We start from the raw sequence: 14,536 nt of genomic DNA, 5'->3' as shown, positions 1-14,536 counted from the left end.
CCGGAGAACTCCTGTCTTGGTGTCGCTCTCTGCCAAGCGGCCTGTCTCTTCCCCTGGAATTGAATAAAAAAGCAATTCTAGAGGTCAATGCATGCAGCAGTCTGCCCCTGATAAACCGTTATGGGATGTATGACTCGCGCCCCCGGGGGTGGCGTGTGGTGCAATATTTGGCCGCTGCAAGTCAACGGTTACCGAACCGAGGCTGGTGTCAGGTAGTTCGAGAAGTGCTTCTTGAGCTCCTTGTTGAGTATCTTGGACGGGTTTGTGGTGGCAGATCATGCCCAGACGACTCTTGGTTGTCTGTCGATAGATGCTTGCTTGCTCTGGACCCCCTGTTCGCCCGCAGATGATTTTCAGTTGCATTGGCACCCCGGCCCCTCAATGGTGGAAATTCGCCCGTCCACAAGCGAATGAGCGAACCAGGATGGTCTGTAGACGATGAAGATGGCGAAACTAGAGACTTGCCGCGCTGCTTCTTAATAGTGAACTTTCATGACGTTGAGCAGCCCATGCTCCTTCCAGATTCGTTCTCGGAACCAATGCACTTGGCTTGGCCTGTTCAACCATGGATGCGATAGTTAGTTGCTTTCCTTTGTTCCCACGTCAAAGATTGCATGGTATTCCGCGGGATCGCCATCCGCCGGTCGGGCCCAATCCGTGTGCTGTCCTTTTGGCTGCTTCGGAACATCCAGTCGGGGCACCACTTGTGCCACACGGACCTTCGTGACTTCCCCGCCCGGGTAGGTATGTTTGTGACATCCATCTGCATCGCTCTAGCCACGTTGGACCTTTTAGGTGATCGGATTGCACATCAACGACGGTTCAAGATAATATCGAGCCGACGGAGCTTGCCACAACAACAACCCTTTTGAATTTACCCACCACTTCTCGACTCCAACCCCGCGCGCGAACCATGACAATCACGGAAGCAGATCTGGTGCTGAGCGGCACACCTAGTCCCGGAGTTCTAGTCCTGCAGTTGAATCGGCCAGACAAGAGGAATGCTCTTTCGCAGAGTCTTATCAATCAATTGCTGGGCAAACTTCGTGATGCATCGGTAGACGAAACGGTCAAGGCGGTCGTGGTGACAGGCAGTGCGACTTTCTTTTGCGGTAAGTGGGCGTAATGGAGTGGGCTAGGCGAGCGGTTCGGAAATGAAACTCACATGTTCCCTGCACAGCTGGTGCCGATATCAAGGAGATATCGGCTCTTGACGGAGAGGGCGCGAGAAAGTGCAGGTATCTCGAGGATCTGTGCCATGGATTTTCGTCGTTTAGGAAACCCATTTTTGCTGCCGTGGAAGGGATGGCTGTAAGACTTCCGTCCGAGCGCTGGAGAAAAAAAAAAAAAAAAAAGCCAAGGTGGTGGTGTACCGTTGGCTGACATGATTCAATGATATAATGATGACAGCTCGGCGGGGGGTTCGAAGTTGCTCTCGCTGTAAGTTGGCCTTGACAAGCAAGCTGCTTGGACGAATGACTTCCAGTGCCTGTGCTAATCGAATGAATCTTGCTAGTGCGATCTGATCTTTGCTTCTGAAAGCGCAAATTTTGGGCTCCCAGAGGTTAAGATCGGCTTGATTCCAGGGGCCGGTGGCACCCAACGCTTGACAAACTCCATGGGAAAGTACCTGGTGAGTGGCTGGTGAATCAAGACCAAGGCGATTGATGGTCAGCGGTCGACGATACTGATCGGTGGCACCATCCCAACAGGCGATGCGCATGATATTGTTTGGAGCAACAATCACGAGCCAAGAAGCACTCCATCACGGCTTGGTCGCAGAGATCTTCCCTGCTGGATCGGTGCTGGAGGGCGCCGTTGCCAAGGCCGCACAGGTTGCTGGCCTCAGCTCCACGGCGGTGCAATTGGCCAAAGAGGCCATCTGCCGGAGCGATAACCTGGGCAGGGACGACGAGTTCGAGCGAAGTTTGTACTATTTCTCGTACGGGACGGCGCACAAGCGGGAGGGCATTGCTGCCTTTCTTGAGAAGCGCGCCCCTGACTGGCGTGAGGCCCCTCAGGGTTCACCCTAGACGGCTGCTGTGTACTGGTTGAAATGTGTGTATTGCATCAGGCATGTAATATGGATGGAATTTGACGAATGCTCATGGGTGGTGTTTTTTTTTTTTTTTTTTTTTTCTCTCAGGGCCGCCAAGGATCGAGGGCTGAGAGAGTCGGTGCTCCCCCGTCTGTCGGCCTGCTGTAGTCAGGTTTGACTTTGTTTAGTCATCATCAGGTTGGAGAACAATGACATTGTTTCATTTCCATATTTTTCCGTACCGCGATTAGTTGAAGTTTACTGAATAGTCGCTTAAACAAGGTTGAGTTTTGGATGCGGCTAGGGGTGTCGTGCAAAGGCCAAGCGCAACCAAACTTTGGGCAGCGCGACTGGGTGTCTTTAAAACTTTGATTTTTCGGTGAACCGCCAGAGGTCAGAGCAAAAGTCGAAAGAAACTCCCGATAGAAACTAGACTGGAACGGGAAGGAACGTTATTTGGGAAGGAAGTGTGTGTGATTAATTGTAATCGGCAGGCATGTCCGTTGATCGAGACAGGCAGAGAAGAAAGATAAAGAGAGAGAAAAAAAAAGTCTATGATGCAATTGATCGCGCTCGGTTTTTGAATCATTTACCCAAAGTGATTCTTCTCTCAAAAGCACTCTTCGCAAACAACTTCCGAGGTGCCGTATCCGAATGTGACACACCCATTGAGGATAACATCAAAATAGATATTGCAGGACCAGCAAAACAGACGTTCAGTGTCTTTATTTCCGGGGGCGCTTGAGGATATTGTACCGTGTTCCCGCCTTTGCTATAGTGATTTTCCAAATCAGGCTCGGCGATCGGCAACTAGCCAGAGCTAAGTATTTGGAATAGAGATAAAAATAGCATCAAGCTACGGGGTCGGATTGAGGAAGGTATCCGGAGGACAAGGGTTTGCTACAGGTCTAGTCAGTCACTTTGTTCCTGGTTGATCCATCAATGAGATTCAAAAGAAGGATTTATCCAAGTATGATATATTGAAACAAACAAAGGTACCGAGAATTTTCAGCATGCAGAGTGACTGAGTCCATGCGTGCTGTTCGACTCACACAAACCAACCAACCAACCAACTAACCAGATCACATCACCACTCCTCTTCACCCTCGATAGAGAGCGCGCGATATCGGTTGTTCCTACCAGTCACAAACGCCACCTGTTCTTCGTCAAAGATCTCCGGCTCGAACCCCTCCGACTCCTCACTTGCCAACCTCTCCTCGAGGAATTCGTCCAGGGCCCAGCTGATTCTTTCGGCGCCGGTCCTCGCACCTCCCAGGTTTGGTCCTGCTGGACCCAGTCTCAGCGAAGCCAAGCGCCCCGCCACGAAAAGCGGCACGTCGTCCCTCCACATGAGGTCCTCGGTCAGGCACGGAAGTCCGCCCTGGGTCTCTATGGGGTGCGACTCTAGCAGCGTCTGCATGTACGGCAGGGTCTCGACGTTGGCCTCGATGCCGGTTGCAAAGTAGATAAAGTCAAACTTTGGTAGGACGGCTTCGTCTATCGGCGGCTCGGTCTTGACCGTCCACTTCTGCGACGCCTCGTCAAAGCTCGCGCTGGTGAGCCTGGTCTTTTGCCTCAGCTCCAGCTTCCCAGAGGCCATGTGCGCCTTTACCTTCTTCCAGTAGAGCGACGGTATGCTTCCTCCGCCGCGGGCCTTGCGGATCTGCTCGAGCCGTTCTTCATCCGACTCGGCGCCCCAAAAGTATGCATGCTCCACGTTGCGGTACTTGCCCATCCACGCCAGGTCCACGTCGAACGCTTTGATCTTGGCCGTGCCTCGCATCATGTGCCACACCTTTGTGACCCCCTTGCGGATGTTGACGTCGCTGATCTGCGCCGATGTCAACCCTCCACCGATGACCAGCACGTTTGTCGTCCTTCCAGAGTCTACAATCTTCTGGACTGCCGGATCCGGTATTTGACCGTGTGTTATCCGCATCGAGTGCGACGTCCGCGGGGGTTGCTCCCACTGTCCTGGGGCGGGAGATAGGCCCTCGATGCCGGCAGGGATGTTTGGGGCATTTGCTGGCCCCACAGCAAGGACTACTGACCGGGCATAGTGTGTAGTGCCATCCTCGCTCTTGACCTGGAAGAGATCTTCTGTCCTGGAGACGTTGGGAAACTTGGCATACTTGATGTCCTGGACCCGTCCTTGCCGGATTAGACCATCTTGTATTCCGTATCTGTTGGCGATGCTCTTGTTGTGGTCGGCGAACACAGCCTGTGGCGGCGTGTAGTAGTCTTTTCTTTCACGCTCGTCAATCTCAACCACCGAATGATGCCTATGTAGGTGGGGTTGACAGCAGGTTAGTGCAAGTACACAAGCCTCTCCCCTTTTTTTATGCATCCTCACGACAAACACATCACCCCAAGGGCTCTTACTTTGAGTGCTTTGATATCCTAGACTTGCGGAGATGCTTGCTGATCTCCTTGCCCACGCAACCCCTCAACTCCACCAAGTCATCCTGCCGCCCCAGCTCATGCGCCCAGGCCAGCAGCGCATCCCTCTCTGCCGGGTCGACGTGCCAAAACATGGGGCTGCGCAGGTGTGAGATCTGGAAAGTCGCAAAGAGCTTGTTCCACCTGTTCATCCAGCTGTCCCCCGTCGCGTCCAGCACCAGCGTCTTGTACCGCAACCGGCACTTGGGCGGAGCATCGCCGCCGGCGTCGCTGCAGCAGCTGCCGCCGCTGCTCGGGATCACAGCCCCTCCCTTTCTGCACTTTAGCGACATCCTGTGCCCGTGCTTCTTGATCCAGTGGTACCGCTGGTGCTCCTCGTCGGTGAAGAGCGCCGACGGGGACCGCTCGCACAGCCGAGAGGCGACGGCGAGGCCGGCCGGTCCCGCCCCGACGATGAGGATGTCGAGGATCGCATCGTTGTCGCTCTCGAGTGTTGCCATTGTTACGACTGGACTGAGAGGATGAGTAGGTCACGATTGTAGACTTTTTTTAGGAAATAGGGCAAAGAAACAGGGGCGTTTTTTCCAAACAAGTCACGGGGGGAACACAACTGGAACACACGTTATTTTATCCAGGGTTGAGAACAGATTTACTATTTATACTATTTCAAAACCAACAACATGTTTATTGCTATCTGACTAGGCTTCCTCAGTAATCAATGGAACTCCCGACGCATCAAAACGTCCATCATCGTCAAGCGCGAACCTTGATGGCCCATCTTAGTTTGATGCTGTCGCACTGCATCCCTAAAACCCACCATGATGAGGGTTTGAGAACCTTGATGGCCGACTGGGGTCGGATTGACACAGCACTCTCCAGAACGTCATTGGCGACTAACCACAGGTAGACAGGGGTCACATCACGTATTAAGAGTCTCGATCCTGGATACTCAATTGACATTGTAGATATCCCATTAACCTAGATCCAAAAACTGTCACGCGCACAAACATCCCAAAGCCAACAAATACCCCTGGCCCATTTGCTCCTCGGATCAAGCACACCTTGCTTGCCTTGCCCTACTCCTTCCATGTCACCCTCTTTTGTCGAAAGATGCTGACCATTCCCATGGGGAGCAGGCCGGCGTCCACCAGAGACAGACCGCCAAACCGCTCCACAATCTCTGGGCCGTACATCATGGTGACCCACTGCCAGTAGGGAGTCATGCTGTTCCAGGGATGCGCAATGCTGCGGGAGGTGACGGCGCCCCCATGCGTTCCTCCACTGTTGAGTCGGGAAAGCGCGGTTCCTATGGCGCCGTTCTCGTTGTGTTCGGCATCGATGGGCCGGGGCTTGGGCTCCCGCCTCAGCTTGTCAAATACGTCCGAGACGGTGTATGTGCCAACTATGCCGTCGTGCACACGGTGCTCGAAAGCTTCACGGTAGTGTACAAACTCATCAAACGAGATGAAAGGCTTGCGGGCATTAGGGGCAAAGATGGAGTCGGGTTGAGGCCGGTGGTTAGGCGACTCCGTGTAGAGCTTTTTGGCGTACTCGTAGCTCGCCCGCTCTGACCTGAACAGCCGCTCGAGGAGCTCCTCGGGTGATTCTAGTGTTGACTGCCGAATCTGCTGAAGCGTGACGAAGGGAGACTGTAGGCTCAACCCTCCGAGCTCTGCGGGGAAGAACAGGTATCCATCAGGTATGTCTTTGACCCCAAATCGCATATCAATGAGCTTCTTCAAGAAGTCAACAACACTGGTGGCATTACGACTGCTCTCTCCTTGTCCAAAGGCAGTAGCAAAGACGTCCTGCTGTATGCGACGATGAGTGGACAGCATTTCATCCACGTGCGCCCTGCCGAAACAGTTGGCTGGCTTGCCAAAGTTGGACGAGAAGAAAGACGCCGCAAATGAGTTCCAGGCCTGTATGAAGCCTAGTACGCTTCCACATTTCTCGTCCAACTGCTTACGCAGCTCAACAATGTGCTTGTCGACCATGGCTTGGTCAATCTCAAAGTGTCCCGAGGAAGGATTCAGGCGCAGAAACCCCCAACGCAGGTCCCCTTGGGGCAGCGAAGGATCCACCGGGCGTGATTTGCCTCCCTCCCTAAAACTGACGTTCGAGATCCGGGCAGACCCAGACTTCTCATCCTTCACTGAGGTCCCAGTCACCTTGGCAAAATCAGATACCGCCTTCCACGCCTTCACCGTGGTCACGCTGTTTGATGACCAGAACCAAATGTCATCCTTGATCCTCCACAGAGGCTCTCCATCGGTGGCTTGATTGACAGAGAAGTCAAGGCAGAATAGAACCGATTCCCCAAAGACATCGCTCAGTTGGTGCGATGCTGGTGTGCCCCGGCGCCTGACTCTGGGCTCGGTCGAGGACGGGTCGTCCCCAACGAACCTGAGGGGCGCGCGGAGGAAGCTGGAGAAAAAGTCGAGCCACTTGGAGGAGACGCCCAAGAACTTGAGAACAGCCAAGATGGTCTCGTGAGGGAGTAGTGGATTCCAGTCTTTGAGAACAGAATGGAAAGCGCTGATTTCCCCTTTGGTGGCAGTTTCTATAGCTATGTCTGTGGAGAAGATGTGTAGAAGACTTTGCTTGAGGTGTATGGGAACATGGCTCAGCTTGTATTTCCGCTCGAAGAGGTTTTCCTCGTGTGGCTCCGCTGGATCCCCGAACAGTGAATTAGTATGTACCGTGGGCGGAGCTCCGAACAGCCCACCCGTGGGCGGAGCTGTGGACACGGACCCGAACAAGCCCCCACCTCGGGACGTACCTCCGAACGCCGAACACACAGATGCTGCCTGAGAAGCCACAGCCGGCCTTTGAGCCAAGGCGTTTATAGCCCTCTTTCTGGGCTGATTTGCTTGCATGGAGGAATACTCTGCTTCCTCCTCACCCTCATCGGTTTTCTGGCCAAGAAGCTCTGGCACTGAGGTTAGAAGCTGGGAGACAAAGTAATTGTGACGAAACAGCGCCTGGCGCTTGCTTTGCACACTGTTTCTGTGCTTTAGGGGGCCTAGGCACTCTTCTAGTCTCTGCTTGTGCCCCAAGGGGATCTTGGTCCCCATCCGCAGCCAGGCAGCCCCATTTCCATATTTATAGAAACCATCAAAGGCATTCTTGAACAGCAAAGACCACTTGACACCGATATACTGAAGAAAGATGGCTTGTAGGAGGTCTTCCTGCATGTTGATGTTGTATATCCCGCTGATTTGCCGATGCTGCTCGACCAGCACTTCATCACCCCAGGACCACGAGTCCAGGGCGGCAAGCCGCATGTTCAGGACGTCAGCAATTTCGTTCAAGATGATCTCGTTGCTGGAAAAGTCCTTCAGGACCTCGCGCTTCTCATCTGGCAAAAGGTTGGAGGATACGAGGCTGGAAATGGTCCACCTGAGAGTCTGCACATTAAACGCGTTGTCCGAAGCTATCTGTGAGGATTCTCGTTCGACTACTTTACGCAACTCTTCAAGGGCTTGATAGACCTTTCCCTTGGGCGAGTTCTGAGGACTATGAATGCCAAAGAGCTTTGCAAGGTAGTCACTGATGGCATCTTCATTCACTTCAGCTGGCGTGAACACATTCTTCTCCCATTCAATTCGTCCTTCCATCTTTGCCGCATTCCCCAAATCTTCGAAGCCTTCGTCACTGCTCGAATCTTTGGAGGAAGCACGATCGGCTTCCAGCCACTCAGTGACCAGCTTGCCATATAGATCAGCAAACTCGTATTTACGTGACTGGGTTTCTAGGTGGCGCTCGAGAAGCTCTCCCCAACCCCTCAGCATCTCAGTAGACACTGACGGGTCATATCGAGCCTGGGTGAGAAAACGATCAATGTTTTTCAGTTCAATCTCGAGCTGGTGGTGCTTGGTGCGTTGGAGGATGACAGACCCGGAGTCGTCAAGCGCTATGCCGAAGCATCGCTTGACTCCAGTGCTGAGAGCATCAACAGCACGGATCGTATCTCCTGCACTTGCAGTGGCACATGCAATGGCATCAGATTTAGACTTTTCAAAGCTCGCACGGCGTTTGGCGAGCTCTTCAAGTTTTGTTTTGGTAATCTCCTGCAGGGTCTCGGAGAACACGCTGCTGATGTTTGCCATGATGGGGGGGATTGGGGTCTGTGGGTGGTTCGATTGGTGAAGAATTAGGCCAGAGGAGGTTAAAAAGATTGGCGAAGATGGCTAATTGGCGAAGATGGCTGCTTGGCAATTGATGTGATTGTTATGATTGATGACTGGTACATCTTCAGAAGAATGAGGACAACGTCCGGAGGGTGGTCGCTTTTAAGTGAAAAGGCGACCTGAGGCCTCTTGGTCGCATTTCTAAGCATGCGTTTGTTTTGCGAAGGCTCCCAGCCTTACCTCCATTGCTGCCTAGTTGAGCAGTCAAGCCTGTGCTTTGATAGGTCGAACGCTATCATAATTGCGGGGTCGAGCAAGGCCGTTTCGCCTAATTCTTTCGTTTAAATGGACAATTCCTGACAGCTTCTCTTGGCGAACAAGACAGACCATGTGACCTTCATTGAAGCTGACAAACCCGCATACGAGGAGCGACTGGCTTGGATGGCTCTTCAGGCATCTTCAACACGCTCTGATGCTGCGTCATTCTCTCATCTGTCGCACATTCAGGTTGATTCGTTTGTTCTTCATCCACCCACGCCACTCCTCGAACCTGCCATCTTCGGCCGGCCAATCTTCCAAGGCCTCTGGGCATGTTCCTTTGAGGACCTTGGGAACTCCATGCCACGCATATCTCGACTCTTTGATCATATAAATGGCATCTCCAGACCTTAGCCTGAGGAGCAAGTATTGTTTCTTCACATCCTCTGGCCGCTCCTCTTCGGACATTTTACCAATGTCGCTAGGGGCTATCATGAAGAGCCCGTCGCAACCAAGACTGAGACTCACGAGACCCTTATCGGTCTCTTCCGAAACGTCGCGATGCATCATCATGGTGTCTCCGGGAGTGTAAAAGTTCACAATCGCTGCCTGCGCGATCGTATCGGGGAACACCGTCTCCAAGAATCCCGCAACGTCGGGTGGGAATTTCGGTGGCTCCTCTTCAGGGTAGACTCTGTTTGTCCAGTCATACTGACCGCCCAGAGTCACCCAGTGTAGACGACGGTCCATAACCTGCTTCATGGAAAGAGGTTTGTGTACGTCTGGGTCTTTGGGCTGGAAGCGGACAGGCGAATCAGGAGAATGGGAGAAGAATGATTGCCTACAATCTTCCGGTTCCCCTTCTCCATCTGTAGGCTTGCGCTCCACGTAAGGCAATTCATAATGAAGATGCATGTTGGTTTGGTGAGCTGGAACGCTGAGATCTCTGTGAATGAGTTTTGAGAGCAGGGTCTTTTGAACTTCCAAGGGTACGATTGAGGGGAATATAAGAAGGCCTGTCACAACAGTTAGCGTTTCTTTGTTAAGCCAACACATACTATGTATGCATGGTTGTCTTGGTTCCCGCACCTGGTAACAATGGGTGATAATAAATCGGTGCGTCACTGGCGGCAGCATCGAAGCCTGATCCAAGAAAGGCGAAGCCCTTGGTGAGCGTTGCGGCTGGAACTGTGCCTGCGACAACAAACTCGGCTGCCTTTTCAGGTTTCTCCAAGTCGTCGATGGCTCCATTTAAGAGAAGTTCTTCCTTGTCTGCCCGGGAGTATGATTTCCATATTGCCCGCATCTGGTCCGACGGCTGCTCATGCGCGTCAAGCTCAGTGAGATTGACAGTCATAGTTATTTGTCTGGACCGTCGCAATCTGTCATAGACCCTTCGCAGTAAATACAGCCGGATTTATCGAGGCTGCCAAGTAGCTAGGCATGCGCACTCTCCGACAAGCCTTTTTTTTTAGTTTGATGATCGTGGATGCACAATGTGGTGATGAAGATGTTTGGTGCATTGTGACTTGGGTTTTCTTGGTGGGGTTGCGGATTGACTGGACGCAAAAGAGGCCAGGTTCTCCACATGTTTCCTTAGCTAGCTGCTGAGGGGCCGGTAAAGATGCTTCAGGCTGTTTGTTCAGTGCTAACCTGTACCTGACGGACCCTACTGGGATCGTGCTTCACAAGGATCCTGGGGTTTGTTTACGTCAACCCTTGTAAGCAAGCTCCTTGCGCCTCGAAGAAAACAAATCAACAAGCCGTCGCCAGGGCCTTGACGTGGCCGATGCACCTCGAGCTTTCACCCCAACAATTGAATTGAACTCAGAGTCGAGATGAATTGGAGTTCGTGAGAAGGTGGTCCAATTCGATAATCCCAATCAAGAGTTAAGGGTCCATGTTCTTCTGATAAACCACACTCCTTGTCGTTGTTTTTGCCTGTTTCCGTTCCCTGGACGATATCTATTCGCGGACCGCGTCGCCCCGCGTCGCGCTGGCTCTGCCCCTCGTTCAGCTTGGTCTCCACGGTCATAAAATCCTCCCTCCGTCATCCCTGCCAAGCCAGCATTAAATTCATCACAAACACTACACCGACTTTGGCTCTTTTGCCTCCATTCATTCCTCTTCCATAGTCTTTCGCTACCACATCAGACGACGTTTACTTCAGGCTTCGTCTTTCAAATTGTTCTGATTCTCAAGAATTCAGGCCCCCGCAACTGCAGCTTAATCGCATTGCCCTGGCGTTTATTTGCTTGTATTAACCTCGCGGGAGCCTGTCATCAGCAAGGGACTCCCTTACGAGGAAGCCTGTCGCAAGGCGCACGACAACAGCGGCACATACAACCAACTGCGCGCTCAACTGTCGCATTCCGACTGTACGCATCCCCGAGATTTTTAGTCGCCATCAAAAGCTCGCCGAATCCCGACCTGCAAACATGGAAAACTACCAGAAGCTCGAGAAGATCGGTGAAGGTATGGGCCATCCACCCGATTCTGACCATACCAGCTACATGGCCTCCCGCTAACAGAATTCCTATATTTCTGGCTTACAGGTACATATGGAGTCGTCTACAAGGCTCGAGACCTTCTCAACGGAGGTCGGATCGTCGCAATGAAGAAGATCCGGCTGGAAGCGGAGGACGAGGGTGTCCCGTCAACAGCGATTCGAGAGATCAGTCTCCTGAAAGAGATGCGGGATCCAAACATCGTCCGACTGTTCAACATCGTGCACACTGATGGTACCAAGCTCTACCTCGTCTTTGAATTCCTCGACCTCGATCTCAAAAAGTACATGGAGGCACTACCTGTGGCGGACGGCGGACGCGGCAAGGCGCTGCCCGAGGGCACTGGCCCACAACTGAGCCGACTGGGTCTGGGCGATACTATGATCAAGAAGTTCATGAGCCAGTTGTGTGATGGTGTTCGGTACTGCCATTCACACAGGATTCTACATCGCGACCTTAAGCCGCAGAACCTGCTCATCGACCGGGAAGGCAACCTGAAGCTTGCCGACTTTGGTCTGGCCCGCGCCTTTGGTGTGCCTCTTCGAACCTACACCCACGAAGTTGTCACGCTCTGGTACCGTGCCCCCGAGATTCTGATTGGTGGACGGCAATATTCGACAGGCGTGGACATGTGGTCGGTGGGATGCATCTTTGCTGAGATGTGCACACGGAAGCCACTCTTCCCCGGAGACTCTGAAATTGATGAGATCTTCAAGATCTTCAGGTAAGTATAGTCCGAACGAAGCAGCATTGATGATGTGTTGCGACTGACCTCGGTGTCTTTTATGCAGGTTGCTTGGCACGCCCACAGAAGAGACGTGGCCCAGCGTCACAGATGAACACATCTACCCTGACTTCAAGCCATCTTTCCCCAAGTGGCAGCGCGATCCAAACATGAAGCTCTGCCCAGGTCTCAATGACGCTGGTCTGGATCTCCTCGAGATGATGCTCGTCTACGACCCTGCCGGCCGCATCTCGGCAAAACAAGCTTGCAACCACCCATATTTTGAGGACAACACCCCAGCGCCCCCGAGGCGATAGGTCCAACCATCAGTCAGCACTCATTTTATGACAATCATGGAATTGTTTTGCACGCCACCATGAGCAGTGCAATGTATCTCCAGGTTGCATTACCAGATATACCAATCTGTATCCAAGGTTTGTGATTCCTCGAAGAATCGGCATCACAGCAAAATTGCGTGGGAAAGCAGAACAAGGAGACGGAGGTGACATGGACATATCTCTTATTTTTTTCTGCTTTCCAGGATACGGTCAAAGCCTTCTCCTTTATTTGTATGAGCAGCTCGAGCCGAGGAAAAAGCAGGCTGCTGTAATCGAGATCTCCGCCTGCTAGTGCAGCGAAGCAGTCAGGCCATGGGCTCTTCTACCCGGGTCTTTTGTTTTCATTTCTTTCCTGCGATACTCTTGTTCTACTGTGCTGGGTACGGGCTTAGAAGGTCGGCGCCTGGCGTGTTTTGTAGGAAAATCAACACTAATTTCCTTTGTTACCTTTTTTTTACTGTGATCCATTTGGCGGTTCCACTCCACGTACACTCGAGCCTCTTGTTGGGCGCAATGATGAATGGTTTTGCTTTTTTGTCCAAAGTCAATTTCACGGAAAAATGTTGAGGCTGGGGTGTGACTGGCGTTGTCTTTCAACGAAGAACACTTGGAAGGACCTGTGCGCTTTCTAGCATGTCCAGAACAAAAACTTCTTGAGGAGTCGCTTCGGGTAAGTTATTGTTCGTCTATTCGTGTCTACACGGAAATTTGGTCGATGGACCCTATTCTGTCACCGTCTCACGGCTCTCACTCCATATCTCTGGTTCACTGCAGGGTATTTCGGAGCTACATCCGCTGGTCAAGTTGTCTCAGAACTCTAGCTCGAACCAGTGGCGTGGAGGTCTGGATGCTGTAGATCGTTGCAACGTTGCGCAAAGACAAATCGTTACATCGTCTTGAACCGGATACTGCATGCTGTCCGAACTGTTTTTCCATTGTAAGTTGGCCGGATGCTTATAAAACTTGATTTCGCTGTGTTTTATTATTAGAAGGGAGCGAGGGTGGAAATAGAGAGCGAGAGTATACGGTTGGCTTGGGTTCATGCAGCATCATGTTAGCCTTGTGGGCTAATTTATATGAGTAGCTTCTACGGATACGGTATACCCGTTCTGCTGACTATCCAGGGTGTGAGACCTTAGTATGTCAGATAGTGTAAACGCCATCTCGCCTGGATATACCGGTGAGGACTTCGGCCGCCGGGGCGTGTCTAGAGCAAGTGAATGCTAATACGATTTTGGAAAATCCACACTACTACCTGGGAATTTCCGATCATCTGGACATAATCAAGACGCATAGGTAGTTTTGTAGATCATTCACCTTGTACATAAGTATCGTTTGCATTTGCATCTTGAGCTCAACTGTTCTTACGTACCGGCATGTGACATAAAACACTCTTTTCATGTGGTTTTACTGCGCAAATGAATGTAACTTGCAAGGATATAAAAATATATGTATATTACCCGGAGCCTAATTATAAACATACTCCCGCCAGACCTCAATTTACATAACCCTAGCTCATGCCGGCAACGAGACAATCCGAACTTAGACGGAACGGCGCGGCTATAAGACGGTAATTTGCAAGACAGACCCAACGGCATGTTCCATCAAGATGTTCCATTGGCGGTGCTCATGAGATCGAACGGACAATCTAGCGCAGTAAGCATTCGGGAAAGTAGGCATATGACTATATTCAGCTTATTGGGATCGGGTGGTCACTCCAAACCTCTCAATTCCATATGCACACTGTCTCAAAAGGGGAAGAAGATTGTATCCAATGCTTTTGTCATTTATGACTAGATGCATCTTTGTTTTGATATGGGTAGCGGTGTAGTACAGAACGCCACAAACAGACATCACCAGCGTGGTACACTAATAATACCTCGACACAGCTAGGCGGGTTTCTGCATGGCTGTGCCACTTACTTAGTAGTTGGAGGCGTGTGTTTATCTAACTTGGACCGTGGATAGCATCCATGTCATTCCTTTGTGTACATGTCAGCATTCTTTTTTCTTGCTTGTTTTATTATTCCTGCATGGTGATTAAACACACAAGCTAAGGTAACATCACAAAACCAAATATGTTAAACAAGCATGTAACGATAAGCTACGGTAGTAAAAATAGTAATCATGGTGAAATCA

General features: G+C 51.6%; 5 protein-coding genes across 5 annotated transcripts; 2 read left to right on the top strand and 3 right to left on the bottom strand.

Moving 5' to 3' along the window:
• Positions 1-419: 419 nt before the first annotated feature.
• On the top strand, positions 420-2,251 carry MGG_11223 (enoyl-CoA hydratase/isomerase). Its single transcript, XM_003714250.1, has 5 exons — positions 420-1,112; positions 1,181-1,311; positions 1,411-1,440; positions 1,517-1,633; positions 1,713-2,251. The coding sequence occupies exons 1-5, from the start codon at positions 914-916 to the stop codon at positions 2,031-2,033; spliced, it is 798 nt and encodes a 265-aa protein (XP_003714298.1). The 5' UTR covers positions 420-913; the 3' UTR covers positions 2,034-2,251.
• Positions 2,252-3,125: 874 nt separating this feature from the next.
• On the bottom strand, positions 3,126-4,938 carry MGG_01365 (FAD binding domain-containing protein; the record flags this gene model as incomplete). Its single annotated transcript, XM_003714249.1, has 2 exons — positions 3,126-4,320; positions 4,421-4,938. The coding sequence occupies 2 exons, from the start codon at positions 4,936-4,938 to the stop codon at positions 3,126-3,128; spliced, it is 1,713 nt and encodes a 570-aa protein (XP_003714297.1).
• Positions 4,939-5,514: 576 nt separating this feature from the next.
• On the bottom strand, positions 5,515-8,550 carry MGG_01364 (uncharacterized protein; the record flags this gene model as incomplete). The annotated part of the gene is made up of 1 exon (XM_003714248.1): positions 5,515-8,550. The coding sequence occupies one exon, from the start codon at positions 8,548-8,550 to the stop codon at positions 5,515-5,517; it is 3,036 nt and encodes a 1,011-aa protein (XP_003714296.1).
• A 501-nt stretch (positions 8,551-9,051) lies between these two features.
• On the bottom strand, positions 9,052-10,186 carry MGG_01363 (oxidoreductase; the record flags this gene model as incomplete). The annotated part of the gene is made up of 2 exons (XM_003714247.1): positions 9,052-9,845; positions 9,919-10,186. The coding sequence occupies 2 exons, from the start codon at positions 10,184-10,186 to the stop codon at positions 9,052-9,054; spliced, it is 1,062 nt and encodes a 353-aa protein (XP_003714295.1).
• A 283-nt stretch (positions 10,187-10,469) lies between these two features.
• MGG_01362 (CMGC/CDK/CDC2 protein kinase) lies at positions 10,470-12,896 on the top strand. Its single transcript, XM_003714246.1, has 3 exons — positions 10,470-11,304; positions 11,385-12,060; positions 12,128-12,896. The coding sequence occupies exons 1-3, from the start codon at positions 11,268-11,270 to the stop codon at positions 12,375-12,377; spliced, it is 963 nt and encodes a 320-aa protein (XP_003714294.1). The 5' UTR covers positions 10,470-11,267; the 3' UTR covers positions 12,378-12,896.
• Positions 12,897-14,536: the final 1,640 nt, after the last annotated feature.

The sequence above is a fragment of the Pyricularia oryzae genome, chromosome 2, assembly GCF_000002495.2.
Source record: "Pyricularia oryzae 70-15 chromosome 2, whole genome shotgun sequence".
NCBI classification, from domain to species: Eukaryota; Fungi; Ascomycota; class Sordariomycetes; order Magnaporthales; family Pyriculariaceae; genus Pyricularia; species Pyricularia oryzae.
The sequence above is the reverse complement of the archived record's forward strand: the minus strand, read 5'-3'. Positions and strand labels throughout refer to the sequence as shown.